The 22,489-nt window shown below is 47.1% G+C and overlaps 1 protein-coding gene across 9 annotated transcripts in view; it reads right to left on the bottom strand.

Moving 5' to 3' along the window:
• The window catches only part of LOC140421308 (uncharacterized), an 834,768-nt gene that overhangs the window by 131,615 nt on the left and 680,664 nt on the right, over window positions 1-22,489 (bottom strand). For 8 of the 9 annotated variants that reach the window (XM_072505936.1, XM_072505941.1, XM_072505938.1 and 5 more), the window contains 2 exons: window positions 14,525-14,608; window positions 724-825 (listed from right to left, as the gene is read on the bottom strand). In XM_072505936.1, the coding sequence (XP_072362037.1) occupies window positions 724-825; window positions 14,525-14,608 (186 nt within the window). The remainder of the gene's footprint in view (window positions 1-723; window positions 826-14,524; window positions 14,609-22,489) is intronic. The other variant, XM_072505940.1, reaches the window with a different exon arrangement.

Below are 22,489 nucleotides of genomic sequence, written 5' to 3'. Positions count from 1 at the left end.
AGGCAAGGGAAGGATTGAAATTGGAAGCAAATTGACAATGTTTTCTCATTCAAGGTGAAAACAAGTTGGTTATCAATGTACAGGAAGAAGTCAGGAACTCACCAGGACTGGAACTAAAAACGTTCCACATTTCTGACAAAAACGGAAGGTTTAGCTCCAACTCATACAGTTCCCATAGCAACAAGAAGTTCTTCAATCTGGGAAAAAGTTCAGTCAGATGAAGGGATGGAGTATTAAGAGATTAAACTAACCATATTGAAATTTTATAGCCAGAAAACAGAAAAGTGGTAGAGGGTGTCTGAAGTGTCACAGATATAGGTGGGAAGAGACTGGACAGGGGGAGAAAAATAATAACATTGAGAAAAGAACCACACCAGATAATCTGGGCATTCTTTCCTCTCTGTGAGACTTGCTGTACGCAACCTGGTTGCCATAATACCTACGTTACAAATGACTGCACTTCAGAAGTATGTAATTGGCTGTGAAGTGCTTTGAAACATGATGAGGCCTTGAAAGGTGCGATAGAAATGTAATTCCCCGTAAGCCAATTGTCCACTGTGACATCTTGGTAAGCAGCGGGAAGCCCAGAGAATTGTGTCCACAACATGCCAGACGCTATTTCTCTAAAGTTCGCACAGAAGAACTCCCCAGCTCCAATTTATTCCAGTATTCACACCTCGGTTATAAATGTTCAAGCAAAATGCAATTGAATAGCAGTCTCACCTCCTTGCTGTTGTTGCCAAACACTGTCTCTGAAGTCATCAGAAGATTCATTGCTCCTCGATAACCTTTTGCCTTTTCGCTTTTTCCTATGTTTCCGTTGATCTGTAATGTATAATTGGTATGCTGAGAGACGTGCAATTGAGCACAAAAACCTAATATTCCTTTGACTTTCATTGCTAATATTACCATCCCAGACCAGACCTCAACAGTGGCCAAAATACTGGACCAAAACCCCAATATTTGAGTTTATTTTGTAAGACTGCGCGGAAAGAATGATTCGCTCCAGGGGTGATTATGTGAAGAAATAGGGCTTTGGTATTACAAGAAGACACGTACAGCTCTCAATCTATCTTACTGTGGGAGAATTGTGGATGCTAACTTTAGAGCAATAGCATCTCGAAGGTTGTTGGCACTATTGGTTGTTGGCTCCCTGCTGCTTACCGAGATGTCACAGGCAGATCAGAATTCAACTCGTCTCTCCAAAGCCGTTCCTCAAACTGCCTCTCAAAAGCTTTTCAAAATATCTCTCTGCATTCTCTGGCTGCACCAACAATAACCTCATCTTCCCAAGCTGGCTTTAGTCGTTCACAGCTTTTGAGGTTCACAGCATGGGTAGATAACAGAGTGCCCCCTAGTGCTTCCCTATAACTCAATGTTCTTTTAGTATCTTTACCATATGTATCTTTTTCTGTACGTCATGTAACGCCATCAGTGTTTCCTGATTGTCCAATGAACGTTTCATCGAACATTGAGCATCTCTTACAACTAAACTGCAAGTAGGATTGTCAACGCTGAGAGTATTGGACTCACTTTTATCCAATGGATGTTTTTCAACCCTTCCAGCTGAACATTCTCTCTTGTCCTTCACATGGGTACCTACTGCAACAGGTACAGCTGAGAGGGCAGCTCCCTCGGGGCTGGTTAACTGCATATGTATCATTCCTTGCGTGACAACTTTTACCTCCTCATCGGAGTTTTCGTAACCACCACTTGTATCTCGAATTAATAATACGATAAAACATGATTTGTGCTTTTAAGATTCCGATTTTGCTTCTCTATAGAATCATAGAATTTACAGAGCAGATGAAGGCCATTCGGCCCATCGGGTCTGCACCAGCCCTTGGAAAGAGCATCCTACCCAAACCCCACCTCCACCCTATCCCCATAACCCAGTAACCCCACCTAACCGTTTTGGACACTATGGCCAATCCACCTGACCTGCACATCTTTGGACTGTGGGAGGAAACTGGAGCACCCGGAGGAAACCCACGCAGACACGGGGAGGACATGCAGACTCCGCACTGACAGTGAGCCAGAGGGGAATCGAACCTGGGATCTTGGAGCTGTGAAGCATCCAAAGTATTTGGGATACTGTTAGAATCAGACCATGGTTCATTATTGGCATTATTTTGTGTTTTTCTAACATCTGTGAGCGTAGAACCACTTAGGGGGTTCTCCATCTCCCTTCTCTCGAAAGGGATTGATTGCCACTTACGTCATCTCCCTTGCTATCTACGTCTGTTACCTTGAAGAGCGCTGTAGACCTTCAAAAGAATGTGGGTCAACCAGCCGCTGACTTTGTATCACTTCCCATTCCTACTGCCCTCGTTCTGACTAACTGATGTTGTACAGCCAGGTATCCTTTCCTTCAAAGGAAGCCTGCTCTGGGAACTCCTTCCCCTGAAGCGAATGGCAGTGGGTTTACTGCAAGAAGCGGGAACAAGTTACGTTTAGAAAAGTCCAATTCATTTTCTTCTTCTAGTTTGTTATCTCCTTTACTAGCTTTGGGAGAATTACTTGCCAATTGTTCAAGACCAATGAGTGACGGGTTTATTTGGTAACAGCTGTTTATCATCACTTCACAGTCAGAACCGAAATCAAAGTCAAGACACTCATCTGACTCCTCCTCCCTCTCATCACTCTTGCAACAATTGTTTACCGTTACCTCATAAACAGAACAAGAATTGAAGTCAAGACCTGCGTCTGACTCCTCATCCTTATGGTCACCTTCGGTCTGAAAATTCTCAGGAGCTGGTTCACGACCGCTGTCATTAGCTATGTGACCAACGGCTGTCACCAACTCTTTCTCTGAGTCCTCGACTGCCCACTGACTTCTCCTAACACCTGCATGCCTTACTGTTGTGATAACTGCAGTACTTCCTTTGGACTCTCTGTCTGCATCATGGGCGAAGCTACAACTTTCACTCCCGCAAAATCATTTCACAAAAGTCTACTCCTTTTACTGGGAATTGCTCAACCACTCCAACAACTACTGGACCTGACACTAAATCACACTCAATATTGTACTTTATACAATGGAAATGGGATACAACTTCCACCTATCCCATTCACAAATACCTCAGCTTTTACTGAGCTTTCTGGAGGTAAAACCAGCGCGAGAGTTTGAGTAGTACCTGTATCCCTTTCAATTGTTATGGGTTTGGCGACATCAGATAAGGAAAATGGGACAACCTTCCCCTTGAACACATATCCAGCAATTCTCTCATCTATCTCATCCCTCACACCTGCTCTCACAGCAGCGTTCATCTCAGATCTCCGAAGTCCAGTTAATACTACAGTTTGTACCGTAGTATTCTCCACTTTTGTTACATTTTCAGAATCTTCCCTCTGTACCCCCACAAGTCCCATGGGCTTTCCTTGCAACTTCCAACATGCTGAACCAGCGTGTCCCACCTTGTTAGAATGGTGACACCGAGGGCTTCCAAGTATCACCTCCACCCCCAGTACCTTCCTTCTGGTCTTTGGAAGAGATCTCGGAGAATTCCCAGTCTCACCTGAGGAAGGAGCTGCGCTCGGAAAGCTAGTGTATTCAAACAAACCTGCTGGACTTTAACCTGATGTTGTAAGATTTCATACTGTGCCCACCCCAGTCCAAAGCCGGCATCTCCACATCACATCTAGCAATGTGGCTGTCTATTTTTTATTCCTAAGCTCTCCAAAGCTTCATTTGATGTCCCTTCTTACTGCAATAACTGACACCTTAACCAATAATGCAATGTCTCGTCCTCTTTTACCCCCTCCTCTGTCACCCTTAAAGATTTTATATTCTGGGATGTTGAAATGCCAATGCTGCCCCCTCCCTCAACCATGTCTCCATGACGGCTACCAAATCACACTTCCACATAACAATCCTCGTCCTTAACTCATCCGCTTTACCTGGAATATTCCTGGCATTAAAGGAGAGGCCATCCAGCCTAGCCGTACTCCGTTGAATATTAATACCGCTGTACACCCTTTGACATGATTGCTTTTCAGCATTATGCTGTGTCCCTTTTCTGCCAACAGTCTGTGTCCCCCTCCCTCCCTGCCAAATTAGTTTAAAATCCTCCCAACAGCACTAGGAACCACTTCGGAAAAGATGTATCCCGCTCTGGTTCAGATGTAGATCGTCCCGCTTGTGCAGGTCTCATCTTCCTCAGAAACAGTCCCAGTGATCCAGGAATCTAAAGCCCTCCCTCCTGCACCAACTCTTAAGTCACACATTCATCTGCGCCATTCTCCTATTTCTGTATTTGCCAGCACGTGGTGCATCCAGAGATTACAACCCGAGAGGTCCTGCTTTTTAGACTACTGAATTCTGATGCTTGACCTTATCCCTCTTTTCACCTATGTCATTGGTACCGGCATTACCATGACCTCTGCCTTATCACCCTCCCGCTTAAGGATGCCCTGCAGCCGTTCAGTGACATCTCGGATCCTGGCACCAGGGAGGCAACACACCACCCTGGAGTCACGTTGATGGCCACAGTCACGCCTATCTGTTCCTACAGAATTCCTTATTACAATTGGTCTTCCTTTCTTCCGCCCTGCCCCCCTCCCCCGTACTGACAGGCTGCTTGTGGCGCCAGAGGTTTCGCTCTGTCCTCATTCTCAGAAGGAGCAAGCCCTCCAAAATGGAATGCCAATTTTCAAGCAGGACCTGCGGGGACTCCTGAACTACCTGCCTGTTTCTACTGGACTGCCTGGTGGTTACCCATTCGCTTCTGTCCTCAGGTCCCTTCAGCTGTGGTGTGACCACCTCTCCGAACGTGCTGACCATGATGCTCTCAGACTCGCGGATGCTCCGCAGTGTCCCCAACCATCCTTCCAGCTCTGAAACCCAAGCTTCAAGGAGCTGCAGTTGGACACATGTCCTGCACACATGCTGGTCCCGGGGACTGGAAATGTGTCTGGCTCCCCACATAGAACAGGAGGAGCATACCACGGCTTTGAGCTCTCCTGCCCGTTAAAATGAAAACTTTAAAAAACTTTTACAGTTAAAGAAAAAGTCCCTACCCTTGTTAAAACAATAACATTTAATATAGTTTGTAAAAACCTTACCCTCACAAATAAAATCCTTAAAAAATTCTGGTACCTGCTTATCCGCCAACCTCTGAACAGGTCGGAACTCTGTTGCACATATTCCACTGGGACAATGGTTTTTCCTCCCACTTTAATAAACTTCACTGGCTTATCCTGTTTTACCAAGTCTGTCTTACCCAATACTTTTCTTAAGCCACCAACACTGCGACTACGCATGTCCAACTTTATTACAATGAAAACATCTCATTTTTCTTATCTCTCTGCCAATATCATAGGTTTCCTTCTTACTCTGAGGCACACTCTCCTTAACATCACCAACTGAACCTCTTTTGCATTGGCAAGTTGTAAATTTCTAATTTCCCCAGTTTTTGTCCTTCATAGATTGAAATTGATGTCAAAAACAATTCAAAAGCATTGGCCTTTGCAACCTTTCTAGCAGTTTTAACTCTTTGTTCTTCCACACGAGTTCTCACTACTGTGGGAAGTGAGTCTTCAAATTCCTCCAAAACAATTATTTCCCGAAGAGCATCATAAATTTGGTCTATTTTTAACCCTCTTATCCACCCATCAAAATTATTTTGTTTAATAATTTCTTTATATTTCTAAACTTCTGACTGTAGGCTTCTGGCTCTAGTTCATGTGCACTTAACATGGTTTTCCTTATCTCATAATAATGCCTAGATACATCCTCTGATAGTGATGCGAACACTTCACTGGCTTAACCTACCAACTTTGTTTGAACTAACACTACCCACATGGTCTTTGGTCAATTCAATTGTTTAGCCACTTTTTCAATGAGATGAAAAAGGCTTCTACGTCTTTCTCATCAAATCTAGACAATTCTTGAGTATATTTAAACATGTCCCGACTATGCTTTTGGCTAGGAAGTATTTCTTCTTCCTCTTGAGCTTCCTCAGCTTTTGCCTTTAATTCCAACCTTTTAAGTTGATGTTCTCCTTGCTGTGCCAGTTTCCAAAGTTCAAATTCTCTCTCTTTTTCCTTCCCCCTTTCTTCCTTTGCTAATGTTTCCATTTCCACCTCAATCTTCCTCCTTTCCATTTCCTTTCGAAAAGTGCTCTCTTTTTCCTTTTCTGCCATCTCTTTTTCCTTTTCTTCTGCCATTGCCAATCTCTCCTTTGCTTTCATTTCCAATGTATTCAGTTCTATTTCTTTCTGCTTATCTTTTTCCTACATTTCTAATTGTTTAATTTGTAGTTGAATTCTAGATAACTCCTAGGTAATTCTAATGATTCAGGCTGTGCTTCTGGTAAATTTATATGTTGAGGTCTATCTTGTATTCCTCGCCCTTTTTGATAAGGTAAACTGCAACTTCTCTCCCAAACCCAAACATTGTGCTTCAGTCTCACTTTGTAAACTATCCAGAGTAATCACTTCCACACCCAGTAAAATGTTTGCAACTGAAAGAGTCATCTATCTCCAGTCACTTCCTATTTAAACCCTAAAATAATGCAATTGTTCCAAATATGCACGCACTGGCCGGGATTCTCCGAGCTCGCGCCAGGACGGAGAATTGGCGGTGATGCGGGAAATTCCTGCCACGCCGCTCCAACGCTAATCGGGGAATTGGCGCCCGAGTGGTCGACGGCGATTCTCCACGGTCAACTGGCCGAATTCCGCCGTGTCCCGCTGGTGTGGTTCCAACCTGGTACCACCTGGCGGGAGCTCGGACCTGCGGCCATGGTGGCTGCGCTGGTGGGGGGGGGGGGGGGGGGCGGAGGCGGGGGGGGAATCAGGCTCCGGGGGGGCCTCCACGGCGTCCAGGCCCGCAATCTGGGGCTACCGATCGGCGTGCGCCCGCGATCTGGAGGAGGCCTACCTCCTTCTGCGCGGGCCCGCTGCAGGGCTCCGTAATGCTGCTCGGCGCCGGGGTGGAAATGGCCACCTCGCGCATGCGCCGGCGCGGAGATGGCCGTCGCGTGCATGTGCGGACCCGCGCCGGAGCAGCGCGCAGCACTCTGGCCCCCTGAGGGCCGCTGAATCACTGGGCCAGGAGGCCCGTTGACGCTGGCATGCACCACTCTGGTGTTTATGCCGGCGTCAACACTTGGCTGGGATTTTGGAGAATCCCGGTTACTGTCTTTAAGTTCAATAACTCCAAGCTAAACAATGAATTATACCTGAGATCATGGGCGAGCCCCCAGTTTTATTATGATCCCAGACCAGACTCCTACAGTGCTAGGATACTGGACCAAACTTTTTGCAAGATTGTGCGGAAAGAATGAGTTGCTCCAGGAGTAATTGCACAAAGAAATAGGACTTGGGTATTTTTAAAACAAAACTTAACTACAAATACAATATTAAAGTTTTCAGTTTCATACCCAAAATGAACAGCTTACCCCTTAAACAGGACTACTCAATTTCCCATTAAATAACAAGAAAAGGAACATACAGTTCCCAATCTATCTTACTGTGAGAGAATTGTGGACTCAGCGTCAGGAAGATCAGAATTCAACTCCTCTGTCCAAAGCTTATCCACAAACTGCCTCTCTAAAACTTTTCAAATTGTCTCTTTGCCTTCCTTGGCTCCACCCAGCAAAGATTTAATCTCCCCAAGCTGAAAAACAAATGATCTCTCCAGGCTGCAACGCAGATTAACTCACGAAACACTTGCCCAGTCAAACCACAGTCCACTAGCCCAGACTGAAAAACACACTCCTTTGTCAATTTCACTTTCTGGTTGCTAAAAGCACCCAGACCCGCATTTGCCCCGTATCCCTCTGTACCCACCCAGCCCATGTAACTGTCTAACCGTTTTTTAAAGGAAAACTTTGTACCCGTCTCTCCCACTGCCAGTGGCAGTTCGTTCCAGATGCTCACCACCATCTGTGTGAAGAAATTTCCCCTCTGGTCTCTTTTGTATCTCTCCCCTCTCACCTTAAACCCGTGCCCTCTAGTTCTAGGTTCCTTTACCTTTGGGAAAATTGTATTGCGTTTAAATCAATAATTTTAAAAAAAATCACTACGAACTGCAGGAATTGATAATTTCACATAGGATAACAACACCTGAAAGTTTAATCTGTGTGGTTGAAATACATCTCTCCAGTGAGGTGAATGAAGGTGATTCCCAACAAACAGTTTCAAACGCCTGCTTAAACAGTGCATAAAAGGACGACAAGTGATTTTGATATCCCGCAAAACTGGCTGCCCCAGGCATGGTGGCACAATGGTTAGCACTGTTGCTTCACAGCGCCAGGGTCCCAGGTTCGATTCCCCGCTGGGTCACTGTCTGTGCGGAGTCTGCAGGTTCTCCCCGTGTTTGAGAGGGTTTCCTCCGGGTGCTCCGGTTTCCTCCCACAAGTCCTGAAAGACGTGCTTGTTAGGTGAATTGGGCATTCTGAATTCTCTCTCTGTGTACCCGAACAGGCGCCGGAATGTGGCGACTAGGGGCTTTTCACAGTAACTTCATTGCAGTGTTAATGTAAACCTACTTGGAACCCTACTAAAGATTATTATTATTATTCTCGAAACATGGTACAGCAATTTTGAGGAACAATGCAGAAACATATTAGAGAACAACATGTTACTGACATGATTATTTGCAAATAAAAATACAAAGGGTGCTGCCACTGTCTATTTATTCAAATGTTATGGAAGTGTCCTCAGGCAGAGCATTTCTCAAAATCATATCTTGTGATTTCAGGACAAAGAACGATACGGCACAGGAACAGGCCCTTCGGCCCTCCAGGCCTGCGCCGATCACGTGTCCTTTCTAGACCAACCGCCTGTATCCTTCTATACCCCGTCTGTTCATGTGTCTATCCAGATAGGTCTTAAAGGTCGCTGACGTATCTGCCTCAACCACCTCACTTGGCCGTGCATTCCAGGCCACCACCACCCTCTGTGTAAAAAACGTCCTCCGCACATCTCCACTGAACCTATCCCCCCTCACCTTGAACTTGTGCCCCCTTGTAATTGTCATTTCCTCCCTGGGAAAAAGGCTCCAACTGTTCACTATACCCCTAATAATTTTATAAACTTCTATCAGGTCGCCCCTCAGCCTCCTTCTTTCCAGGGAGAACAATCCCAATTTATTCAATCTCTCCTCATAGCTAATACCCTCCATACCAGGCAACATCCTGGTAAACCTTTTCTCTACTCTCTCCAAAGCCTCCACATCCTTTCTGGCCATTTAATGAGTTGATGGATCAGTGAGTGAACAGTTACTGTTCCTCCTTCCTGCCCACCCCAGTTTCAGGAAAACAAAGGTCTTTGCTGGGATTACTGACTCCTGGAATCATTCCGAAGATTCCCTCACATAATGCGACTGACAGACTTTTTAAATTAACAAGTGGAGAAAAGCAGATCTTGAACACTGCAGAACTAAAATTAACCTCACCTCAACAATTTCTTTGTTTCTTAACTTTACTCATTACCACTCCTTTTGGCTTTTGTACACCATGAAACCTGCATTTAACCCTTTCCTGTCCTCCACTTATTACAGACCTCCCTCCTTTCACTTTCTCAAAACCTATTACATTTCCATCTTGGTTTTGACCAGAGGTCATTGTCCTGAAATGTTAACTCTATGTCTTGCTCCACAGATGTTGCCCGAAATGGTCAGCATTTTCTGTTTCTCTATCAAACATTTTCAGGCCCTGTTACACAAATCACAAATCTCCTGCGCTAGATTTAGTTGCCCAAAGAATTTTGATGTTTCCCTGGACATAAAGTGTGGCTGGGTGGGGTAGGGCGTAATTTCCATTGTGATCAGGAGGCCTCACAATTATACGGGAGAAGCTGGATGTGTTGACTGGTCTTCTCAAGTCCAACATGTTAATATCTCGGAAGGAATCGGATAAATTTTACTTCATAAAATAATAAACAAAAAAATAAGTTTCGAAGGATAGTGATCAGTGTTTTCCTGTTGTTTGATGGATATTTTAAATGGATAGGAAATTCATGTACTGTGGAGTGAACAGTGATTAAATTAGCTGTTGCACTGTGGATTTTCAGGATTAACAGGATTACATTTTTAAAAATTCATTATTATGGGATGTGGACTTTTCTGTCTCGGCCAGCATTTGCGGCCCATCTCTAATTGGCCCTGAGAAGGTGGGGGTGAGCTGCCTTCTTGCACCACTGAAGTCCATGAGGTGTAGGTACATCCATTGTGCTATGAAGGAGGGAGCTCCAGGATTTTGAGACGGCAACAGTGAAGGAACGGGGACATATTTCCAAGTGAGGGTGATGAGTGACTTGGAGGGAACCTCCACGTGGTGGGGTTCCCAGGTGTCTGCGGCCCCTGTCCTTCTAGATCAGTGTTCTTCAAACTTTTTTTCCGGGGACCCATTTTTACCAACCGGCCAACCTTCGGGTCCTAACCCGGCCAACCTTCGTGACCCATGCCAGCCGACCTTCGCGACCCACGCCGGCCGACCTTCGCGACCCACGCCGGCCGACCTTCGCGACCCACGCCGGCCGACCTCCGCGGCCCACGCCGGCCGACCTGCGCGACCCACGCCGGCCGACCTTCGCGGTCCACGCCGGCTGACCTTCGCGAGCCACGCCGGCCGACCTTCGCGACCCACCATTTTCTCTTCCCTTGTTTGTTGCTGACTAAGATGGAGGAAATGGTTTTGGGTCCCTTTGGCCCAAATGGTCCCTTTGGCCCCCCGAACATGTCAAAAAAAAAGGCTGCAACCGTATAAAAAAAAAAATGCGTCTGCACTGCGCATGCATGCCCGATCATCGGTGCGCATGCGCAGAGCGGCCAATTTTAAAAATATGGTTGTGGCCTTTTTGAAGGCCTCTTGCAGCCGGCATAGTTAAAAACCGGCTGCAGCGGCTGTTGCGTGTTGATTTGTGTGATCGGGAACGCCGTGACGGACGTCTCCGCGACCCTCCCAACACCCGCTCGCGACCCACCTGCGGGTTGCGCCCCCGAGTTTGACAATGCCTGTTCTAGATGGTAGTGGTTGCAGGTTTGGAAGGTGCTATCCAAGGACATTTGGTGAGTTCCTGCAGTACATCTTGTAGATGGTGCACACGGCTGCCATTGTGCGTTGGTGGTGAATGTGAATGTGGAAGGGGTGCCAATCAAGCGGACTGCTTTGTCCTGGAAGGCACCGAGCTTCTTGAGTGTTGTTGGAGCTGCACTCATCTAGGTAAGTGAAGACTATTCCATCACACTCCTGCCTTGTGCCCTGTAGATGGTAGACAGGTGTTGGGGTGTCAAGGGGTGAGTTACCCCTGCAGGATTCCTAGCCTCTGACCTGCTCTTCTAACCATAGTATTTATATGGCCAGTCCAGTTCAGTTCCTGGCCAATGGTAACCCCCAGGATGTTGATAGTAGGGCATTCAGTGATGGCAATGAGATTGAATGTCAAGGGGTAGTGGTTAGATTCTATCTAATTGGAGATGGTCATTTCCTGGCATTTGTGTGGTACGGGTGTTACTTGCCACTTGTCAACCCAAACCTGGATATTGTCCAGGTCTTGCTGTATTTGCACGGTGCTGAATGGTGCTGATCATTGTGCAGTCATCAGTGATCGACTCCACATCTGATCTTATGTGGGAAGTGAGGTCATTGATGAAGGAGCTGAAGATGGTTGGGCCTAGGAAACTACCCAGAGGGGCTCCTGCTGTGATGTCTTTGGACTGAGATGACTGACCTCCAATAACCACAATCACCTTCCTTTGTGCCAGGGATGACTCCAACCTGTGGAGAGCTGATGCCACACTCGATCAAATGCTGCCTTGAACATAGAACATAGAACATAGAACATTACAGCGCAGTACAGGCCCTTCGGCCCTCGATGTTGCGCCGACCTGTGAAACCACTCTAAAGCCCATCTACACTATTCCCTTATCGTCCATATGTCTATCCAATGACCATTTGAATACCCTTAGTGTTGGCGAGTCCACTACTGTTGCAAGCAGGGCATTCCACACCCTTACTACTCTCTGAGTAAAGAACCTACCTCTGACATCTGTCTTATATCTATCTCCCCTCAATTTAAAGCTATGCCCCTCATGCTAGACATCACCATCCGAGGAAGAAGGCTCTCACTGTCCACCCTATCCAATCCTCTGATCATCTTGTATACCTCAATTAAGTCACCTCTTAACATTCTTCTCTCTAACGAAAACAGCCTCAAGTCCCTCAACCTTTCCTCATAAGATCTTCCCTCCATACCAGGCAACATTCTGGTAAATCTCCTCTGCACCCTTTCCAATGCTTCCACATCCTTCCTATAATGCGGCGACCAGAATTGCACGCAATACTCTAAATGCGGCCGCACCAGAGTTTTGTACAGCTGCAACATGACCTCATGGCTCCGAAACTCAATCCCTCCACCAATAAAAGCTAACACACCGTACGCCTTCTTAACAACCCTCTCAACCTGGGTGGCAACTTTCAGGGACACCGAGATCTCTCTGCTCATCCACACTGCCAAGAATCTTACCATTAGCCCAGTACTCTGTCTTCCTGTTATTCCTTCCAAAATGAATCACCTCACACTTTTCTGCATTAAACTCCATTTGCCACCTCTCAGCCCAGCGCTGCAGCTTATCTATGTCCCTCTGTAACTTGTCACATCCTTCCGCACTGTCCACAACTCCACCGACTTTAGTGTCATCTGCAATTTTACTCACCCATCTTTCTACGCCCTCCTCCAGGTCATTTATGAAAATGACAAATAGCAGTGACCCCAGAACAGATCCTTGTGGTACACCACTAGTAACTGGACTCCAGTCTGAACATTTCCCATCAACCACCACCCTATGTCTTCTTCCAGTTAGCCAATTTCTGATCCAAACTGCTAAATCACCCTGAATCCCATGCCTCCCTATTTTCTGCAGTAGCCTATCATGGGGAACCTTATCAAACGCTTTACTGAAATCCACATCAACTGCTTTACCCTCATCCACCTGTTTGGTCACCTTCTCAAAGAACTCAATAACGTTTATGAGGCACAACCTACCCTTCACAAAACCGTGTTGACTATCTCTAATCAAATTATTCCTTTCCAGATGATTATACATCCTATCCAAGATTAGAAACCTCTCCAAAATTTTGCCCACAACAGAAGTAAGGCTCACTGGTCTATAGTTACCGGGGTTATCTCTACTCCCCTTCTTGAACAAGGGGACAACATTTGCTATCCTCCAGTCTTCTGGCACTATTCCTGTAGACAAAGATGACTTAAAGATCAAAGTCAAAGGCTCAGCAATCTCCTCCCCAGCTTCCCAGAGAATCCTATGATAAATCCCATCCGGCCCAGGGGACTTATCTATTTTCACACTTTCCAGAATTGCTAACACTTCCTCCTTATGAACCTCAAGCCCTTCTAGTCTAGTAGCCTGAATCTCAGTATTCTCCTCGACAACATTGTCTTTTTCCTGTGTGAATACTGACGAAAAATATTCATTTAGCACCTCTCCTATCTCCTCGGACTCCAAGCACAACTTCCCACTACTGTCCTTGACTGGCCCTACCCTTAGTCCAGTCATTCGTTTATTCCTGACATATCTATAGAAAGCTTTAAGGTTATCCTTGATCCTACCTGCCAAAGACTTCTCATGTCCCCTCCTGGCTCTTCTTAGCTCTCTTTTTAGGTCCTCCCTAGCTAACATGTAACTCTCGAGCGCCCTAACTGAACCTTCATGTCTCATCTTTACGTAAGCCTCCTTCTTCCACTTGACAAGTGTTTCGACTGCTTTAGTAAACCACAGTTCCCTTGCTCGACCACTTCCTCCCTGCCTGACAGGTTCATACTTATCAAGGACACGCAGTAGCTGTTCCTTAAACAAGCTCCACATTTCCATTGTGCCCATCCCCTGCAGTTTTCCTCTCCATCCGATGCATCCTAAGTCTTGCCTCATCGCATCATAATTGCCTTTCCCCCAGATATAACTCTTGCCCTGAGGTATATACCTATCCCTTTCCATCACTAAAGTAAACTTAATCGAATTGTGGTCACTATCACCAAAGTGCTCACCTACCTCCAAATCTAACACCTGTCCTGGTTCATTACCTGGTACCAAATCCAAAATGGCCTCGCCTCTCGTTGGCCTATCTACATACTGTGTCAGGAAACCCTCCTGCACACATTGTACAAAAACGGACCCATCTAACGTACTCGAACTATAGCGTCTCCAGTCAATATTTGGAAAGTTACAGTCCCCCATAACAACTACCCTGTTGCTTTCACTCCTATCCAGAATCATCTTTGCAATCCTTTCCTCTGCATCTCTGGAACTTTTCAGAGGCCGATAGAAAACCCCTAACAGGGTGACCTCTCCTTTCCTGTTTCTAACCTCAGCCCATACTACCTCAGTAGACGAGTCCTCATCAAACGTCCTTTCTACCACCGTGATACTGTCCTTGACTAACAATGCCACCCTCCCCCTCTTTTACCACCTTCCCTGAGCTTGATGTCAAGGGCAGTCACTCTCGTTTCATCCTTGTTTCTCAACGGCATGTAATGGAAACAAGAGGATTATTGTCCTAACCTTCTTGTGTTGCCTCCTGGAAGTTCTCTAGGACCTCCTGTATCTTCTTCTCATCTGGGTCTTGCAAGAGTATGTGATTGTATTCTGTTCCATCACAGAAAACATTACAAAATGTTAAAGAACAGAATCACCTCTAATTTCTGTGTTACACATCAATATATTAAATAATATCTTTTAATTACGTGTGTAAAGGAAGATCATTTCCCCAATATCACTGTGGTAAACAGGCTTGTGTGTGTATTTGTGAGGTGTGACTAATTTAATTAAACCAAAGACAGTTAGACTGCAAGGCTTAAATAATAAAAAGGTGTAAAGGTAAGCACTTGAAGTGGAAGTATCTGAACAATAAAGCTGACGTGGGATACCAAGAAATAACATGACTAGAAATATGCATTAGGAGATAAGTAAGGAGTTGAAGTTCAGTTGTTGCATTTCGAAAGGAAATTTACAGCTGGCTAACATCAAAAATTAATGAAACCAAATATTAAGTGCACTTTTACACCAAAGTAGTAGCCATAAAGACACCATGAAAGATTTGAATTGCCTGGAAAAGGTAACTTCAAAGACAGTTTAGAACAATGGGGTTTTAAGGTGAAAGAGAAAAACAGCACAGTTAAGAAAATATCGAAAGCTGTATTCAGAGAGAGTGGGCATGTGAAATCCTGGTGAATATGCTGTGTTTAGAAAGAGCTGTACAAGAAGCAAAGCGACACTCCATCCACCCTCAGAGAAAAGTGTTTGCTTGTTCTAGAAAGCAACGTTTTGTTACAAGTCTTAGATTTTCTTTCTCAACTGAGAGAGGCAGAAGCCTGTGAAACACCTTCCCTATTGCAACAATGGATGTCCTGTGGTGATATTACTGGAATATTTACAGATGAAGAATCTATCGGGGCTGTAATCTTAACTAAGCAAAAATATTTTGGAAAATGTTGGTAGGACAAATTTTAACTGTATAAATGTAATGTGTGTTCAAGTTTTCTTTACCATTTGTTAATAAATGTTTTAATTTAATATTTAAATCTCCAAACGTGGTACTGCAAGTTGGGTTCCTGACTTCAATGTTCATATGTAATAAAATACAAATTGCAAATGGTTGTGATAACTTGGCCAAGTTTCCCTTTTGGGTTTGAGCAGCCCGGCAATCACAGATATCATAACAGATGTCAAACAAGTGTCCACCCGCCTGCTCAGACAGGCATAAGAGGGCTGTTTCTATAAACTGGGAACCAATTAAGCTGAGAGAAATCAAGCTAACGTATTTTGTAAACCATTCAGCAACTTGGGCTTTCAAGTTTCAGCTCTCTGTAAATAGCAATGGAATTCTTGAGCATCATTTGGTTTTGCCACAGAAGTATTCCCGTTGCTCTGTCATTTCACCTGGAGTTAATAGATCTAATCCCCCCAAATAGGGGACAGCATGGTGGCACAGTGGTTAGCACTGCTGCCTCACAGCTCCAGGGATCCGGGTTCAATTCCGGCCTCGGGTGACTGGCTGTGTGGAGTTTGCACTTTCTCCCCGTGTCTGGTGCTCCGGTTTCCTCCCACAGTCCAAAGATGTGCAGGCTAGGTGGATTGGCCATGCTAAATTGTCCCTTAGTGTCCAAACGATTAGGTGGGGTTCTGGGGATCGGGTCGGGAATTGGGCCTGGGCACGGTACTCTTCCCAAGAGTCGGTGCCAACTCGATGGGCCGAATGACCTCCTTCTGTACTGCAGAGAATCTGTGGATTCTATGATTCTATGAAAGTATTTGAGTTCACCCAGTACCTTGGCCATCATTACTCCCTCGACCAGCAGCAATCTGGCTACTTAATCCCATTACCGGTTCTTTCTCCAAAAACTTTTATATTCTTCCTTTCAACAACATACCCTTCTGAATGATGTAGCACCTTCTAAATGTTCCAGCACTTTTTCAGAAGGGATATCTCGGGTGGAACCTTCCAATACTTTGACTAAGTGTCACTTTGGGCAACAAAAGTGGTGAATATTCCACCGGGGAGTCGGCAAGTTTTCGGGCGGCCGTATTTTTAGAAAATATATTTTTATTGAAGAAATATTTCATTATAACAAAATAAAGCCACACTAAACAACAAATACATGAAGGTACAATGCATGAATAGCACTCTCAATAATTAACAACCCCATTAAACCCAACCCTTCAACATATAACTAAAAACTAACCCCCCCCCCCACCACCACCAAATAGCTGACAGTGTCTAACTCTCTGAAAAGAAAATGATGGCTACCATCGCGAGCGGAACCCTTCTACCGACCCTTCAATGGTGTACTTGACCTTCTCTGGATATAGAAATGCCATTAGGTCAGCCAACCGGGCCGAGGCACTGGGCGGAGTAGGAGATCTCCACTCCATAAGTCACCTCCGAGTTGTCAATGAGGCAAAGGCGAGGGCATCCGCCTTCACCCCCTTCTGCAACAGAGATGAATCTGAAACCCACCAGCGGACAAGGCTCTACCTCGATATCAAGAATCCCTGGTCAAGGCATGGTAGCACAGCGGTTAGCACTGTTGCTTCAAAGCACCAGGGTCCCAGGTTCGATTCCCGGCTTGGGTCACTGTCTGTGCAGGGTCTGCACGTTCTCCCTGTGTCTGCGTGGGTTTCCTCCGGGTGCTCCGGTTTCCTCCCACAAGTCCCGAAAGACGTGCTGTTAGGTGAATTGGACATTCTGAATTCTCCCTCTGTGTACCCGAACAGGCGCCGGAGTGTAGCGGCTAGGGGATTTTCACAGTAACTTCACTGCAGTGTTAATGTAAGCCTGCTTGTGACAATAAAGATGATTAATTATTACATGGTGTTAAAGAGAAGTTTACAAGTTTAGGACACGACCAGAAAACGTGGGTATATTTCGCTGGCCCCTGAGAACAACGTTCGCACCTAACCTCCACCCCCAAGAAAAAACACTCTTCCTTGTCGTGGTCAGATCCGCCCTGTGCACCACCTTCAACTGAAATCAAGCAGAGCTTCGCACAGGAGGGGGTAATGTTGACCCTGTGAAGAGCCTCACTCCACGCACCCAAATCAAAAGCCAGACACAGCTCAACCTCCCACTTCCTCTTCACCACATCCAACGGAACCTGCTCCACAGACAGGATTTGGTCAGAAATGTGCAAAATCCTCCTCTCACCCAACTCAGCCAGAGATCCTATTCAAGAGGGATGGCGAAGGTGCCAAGGGAAATGAAGAGATCGCCTTCCACAGCAAATCATGAACGTGGAAATACCTGAATAAATTACACCTCGGGAGTTGGAATTTGTCCAACGGCTCCTCAAATCGTACAAACCTACCCTCCACAAACAGGTCCCCAAACCTCTCCAGACTCTCCTTCCCCCTTGACCTGAACTTTGAATCTAAATCTGCTGCCACAAAGAGATGATTCTGACAAATAGTGGCTAACAGCCAACAGAACTGAGCTTACAATGTTGTCTAAACTGCCTCCAAATCCTCAATGTGAATACCATGGCTGGACTCGAGGTAAATTTTGCGGAAGGAAACAGAAGCGAGGCAGTGACCAAGGCCCCAAGCTGGAACCACGACAAAAGCTCGCCGCCATCTGCCCCATTTGGAATTCTGAAACTTGAGTCACTCCCAGTACTTTTTCAATATGAGCTGACCAGTAATAAAATAACAAATTAGGGAAAGCGAAGCCACCCGACTGTCTCTCTCTCTGCGAAGAAACGCCCCACAAATCCTTGGGGTCTTCCCCACCCAAATGAAAGAATCTATCACTTTGTTGACTCTTGCAAAGAAAGATTTGAGAAGAAAAATGGGAAGATTCTGAAAAAGTAATAAAAACCTCGGGAGGACATTCCGTCTGAACCCTGCCCGCCAGGGACAGGGGGAGGTTATCCCACTTACGCAAGTCAGATTTAACCCCACTCACCAGACTAGCATCATTTAATTTATGAAGCGAGGCCCAATTGTGGGCCACCCGGACATTCCGATAACGAAATCTGGATCTGGCAAGGCGGAAAGGCAACATGCCCAGATCGGCTCCTGTCCCTGGGGGGTTCACTGGAAAGTATTCGCTCTTGTCCAAGTTCAATTTATACCCGGGAAGGAGCCGAAACTTCCACGTCACTCCATTATTCTAACCATGATGCAGACTGAGTGCGTGATTTTCAAGAAGCAAATCGTCTTCACACAAGGACAACCAATGCTCCGTCCTTCCCTCCCTCCCCAATTTATCCCTTTCGCTCAGTGAAAGATCGTAACACTGTGGCCAGTGGTTCGATGGACAGAGCAAACAGAAGCAGAGACAATGGACACCTCTGTCTCGTCCCCCATTCAACTGCAAGTAAACCGAACTCAAGGGTTTTGTGCAAACACTTGCTGGTGGGTGCCTTGTACAAAAGCCAAATCCAAGATACAGTGCGCCATCTTCCGCCTCGTTGCACTGACGCTCAAGTGAAATGAGGCCTGTGAATAGCGGGAGAGGCCAAAAAACGAGATCCGCGCTGGGCGCCAAACAGTTTGCTAAAGAAAGTGACAGAGGCACCATAACGGTTGTGCAAAAAGTTGTTTAATATTCTGTACAATACCCCATCCCCGAAAGTGCACCCCCTCCAGCCCCCAACCTCAACCCCTACCTAACACCTCCCCCCTACCCCAGTGCCCTCCGTGATGCTCAACGTGCCTGGCCCTCCTAACTCTACCTCTACGTCTTGGTGTTTCCCCAGGATGCACATCTGAGGTGGAGACAGCCAGCTGCTAACCTCGTCCCGTGGCCTTCGATGCGCCTGGCGAGCGTCCTCTGGGGGCCCTGTGGCTGGAGGGCCCCGGCTCACTTGTCAGCGTCACATGTACAGCCTTGACCTGTGCGTTGACCCCGAGATGCGGCTTCATCAGAGGGGTAGAACTCGGGGGAGCTGGTGGCCACCATCAGCACTCCGTGGGATGGGCCCAGGTTGGCACCAGCACCCTCTCCTCCTGTGCTCATAGGGCCCTGGCGTAAACTTTGGGATGGAGGGGCAGCTGGTTCGAACCCCGCCTCCCCCTGCATCATCTGGCTCTGCCAGCCCTGGCGGTTCCCCATGGTGTCGGCACCCTCAGCGCTGCTCCTCAGTACCTGGGACATGCTCTGCATTGCCTGAGCCACTCTCATCTGAGGGCGAGACATGTCCCGCAGAATCTCATCAAGGTCAGCCTGGTACTTGCGCCTTAATTTTGCACAATAATCTCATGCGGGTTGTCACCCGACTGCATTAAGCCAATACATTTCATCGTCTCGAGGGGCTATATTAGAAGGGCTAATAGTGGAGCAGGAGATAAAGGATGCGATTGGGAGGATGCAGTCAGGGAAGGTGGCAGGGTCGGATGGGTTTCTGGTGGAATATTATAAAAAATTCAAAGATAAGCTGGCACCCCTGATGGTGGGGATGTTTGAAGAGGCGATAGGGAAGGGGGTGTTACCACAAACTTTGGGGCAGGCATAAATTTCTCTGTTACTTAAGAAAGATAAGGATCCGACGGAGTGTGGGTCGTATAGGCCCATATCACTTCTGAATGTGGACGCAAAGGTATTGTCGCAGGTACTGGCGGGTAGGCTGGGGGAGTGCCTCCCGAAGGTGATAAGTGAAGATCAGACGGGGTTTGTGAGAGAGGGAGGCAGTTCCTTTCGGACATTAGGAGGGTATTGAACGTGGTTATGGCACTGGCGAAGGGGAAGGAAACAGAGGTGGTTGTGGCATTGGACGCCGAGAAGGCGTTTGGCCGGGTAGAATGAGGGCAGTTCTGGAGCGGTTTGGGATTGGACCAAGATTTGTGGACTGGGTAAAGCTACTATAGAAGTAGCCGAGGGCCAGTGTCGCACAAATAACATCAGCTCACGATACTTTCCTCTCCACCGTGGGACTGGGCAGGGATGTCCTATGTCCCTCCTGCTGTTTGCACTCGCGATTGAGTGTCGGAACCGAGTGTGTCACTAGGGGGAATACTGGAGCTGCTTCAAGTGTTTGGGTCCTTCTCAGGTACAAATTAAATCTAGACAAGAGTGAATATTTTGTGGTGTCTCGACCGGGGGTGGGGGCAGGGGTGGGAGGGCTGCCATTCCGTAGGGCAGGGACTCACTTTAGATACCTCGGGGGGCAGATTGCTCGGGATTGGGGGGAGCCCCGTAGGTACAACATTTCTAGTTTGGTGGGGAGGGTGATAGCTGATCTGGCAAGGTGGGATGGTCTCCCTCTATCATTGGCGGGTCGGGTACAGGAGGTTAAAATGAATGTGCTGCCGCGATTCCTGTTTATTTTCCAATGCCTGCCAATTTTCCTGCCAACGGCATTTTTTAGAGAGATTGAAGGGATGATTACCTCGTTCACATGGGGAGGGGAGGTGGCCAGAGTTAGAAAGGTGCTGCTACAGAGAGGAAGGCAATCAGGGGGTTTGGGACTTCCGAACCTGATGTATTATTACTGGGCAGCGAATGTGGAGAAGGTACGGAGCTGGGTCAGAGGGGTTGACTCCCAATGGGTCAGAATGGAGGAGAGTTTGTGTAGGGGCAGGGATTGAAGGCGCTAGCAACAGCGCCGCCCCCCCCCTGCCCCCCCCCCCCCTACCCCCACGGCCCGGGGGAGATACTCAGGGAGTCCGGTAGTAATAGCTTCGTTGAGAATTTGGAGGCAGTTTCGCCAGCATTTCGGGTTGGGGCAGGGTCAAGGGAAATGCCGGTTCGGAGGAACCATAGATTTGAGCCAGGGAAGTGGGATGGAAATTTTCGGAGATGGGAGGAGAAAGGAATTAGGACACTAAAAGATTTGTTTCTTGGGGGTCAGTTTTCAGGAATGAAGGAGCTGGGAGCGAAGTACAGGCTGGAGCAGGGGGAAATATTTCGATACATGCAGGTTCGAGACTTTGCCAGAAAGGAGTTACAGAGCTTCCCAGTAGAGCCGGCCTCCACATTGCTGGAGGAGGTGCTGACGACAGGGGGACTGAAGAAGGGGGTAGTGTCGGCGGTTTACGGGGCTATTTTTGAAGAAGAGAAGGCACCACTGGAAGTGATCAAGGCAAAGTGGGAGGAAGAGATGGGAGACGGTATGGAGGAGGGGTTCTGGTGTGAGGTGCTCCGGAGGGTGAACGTCTCCACCTCGTGCGCGAGGTTGGGGCTGATACAGCTGAAGGTGGTATATAGAGCACACCTCACAAAGGCGAGGATGAGCTGGCTCTTTGAGGGGGTAGAAGGTGTGTGTGAACGTTGCTGGGGGGGGCCCCATTAACCACGTTCATACGGTTTGGTCCTGTCCAAAGATGGAGGATTACTGGAAGGAGGTGTTTAGGGTAATCTCTAAAGTGGTGCACGGGAAACTGGACCAGGGCCCTCGGGAGGCCATATTTGGGGTGTCGGATCAGCCGGGGTTGGAAACGGGCGCGGAGGCAGATGTTGTAGCCTTTGCCTCGTTGATAGCCCGAAGGCAGATCCTGTTAGGGTGGAGATCAACCTCTCCACCCTGTGCCCTGGCGTGGCGGGGGGGGACCTGTTGGAATTCTTGACACTTGAGAAGGTTAAGTTTGAACTGAGTGGAAGGATGGAGGGTGTCATAATATACACATAGGAAAATGGTGGTGCACAGCCAGGCAGTGATTGACACACAGGATGACCAGTGAACACACAGAACACAGCAGCCAATCAGCAGACAGGACACGACCACTATAAAGCCAGAGGGCACTAGTTTTCCCGCTCTCTTGGGAACCAGCCTCTGAGACAGTCAGAGCCCATGAGCAGCAACTAGAACATACACCATGTGGTAGTAAGATAGTCTGGTCAGGTTAGCCTCAGGTCTCCAGTCAACTCAGCCCAGTGTCAACCCACAGTTAAAGTATGTATGATAGTTAAGAGTTCAACAAAATCGAGTTGCATTTCTTCAAGTGTTGGAAGCCTGTCTCTCTCACTGCTGCAGTAAACGCAGTCCCCGCAAATCCGGCATACCCAACACATCCTGGTACCAGTGAGTCAGC

Source organism: Scyliorhinus torazame, chromosome 5 (genome assembly GCF_047496885.1).
Source record: "Scyliorhinus torazame isolate Kashiwa2021f chromosome 5, sScyTor2.1, whole genome shotgun sequence".
In the NCBI taxonomy this organism is placed as follows: Eukaryota; Metazoa; Chordata; class Chondrichthyes; order Carcharhiniformes; family Scyliorhinidae; genus Scyliorhinus; species Scyliorhinus torazame.
This window is presented reverse-complemented; position numbering and strand designations above follow the sequence as displayed.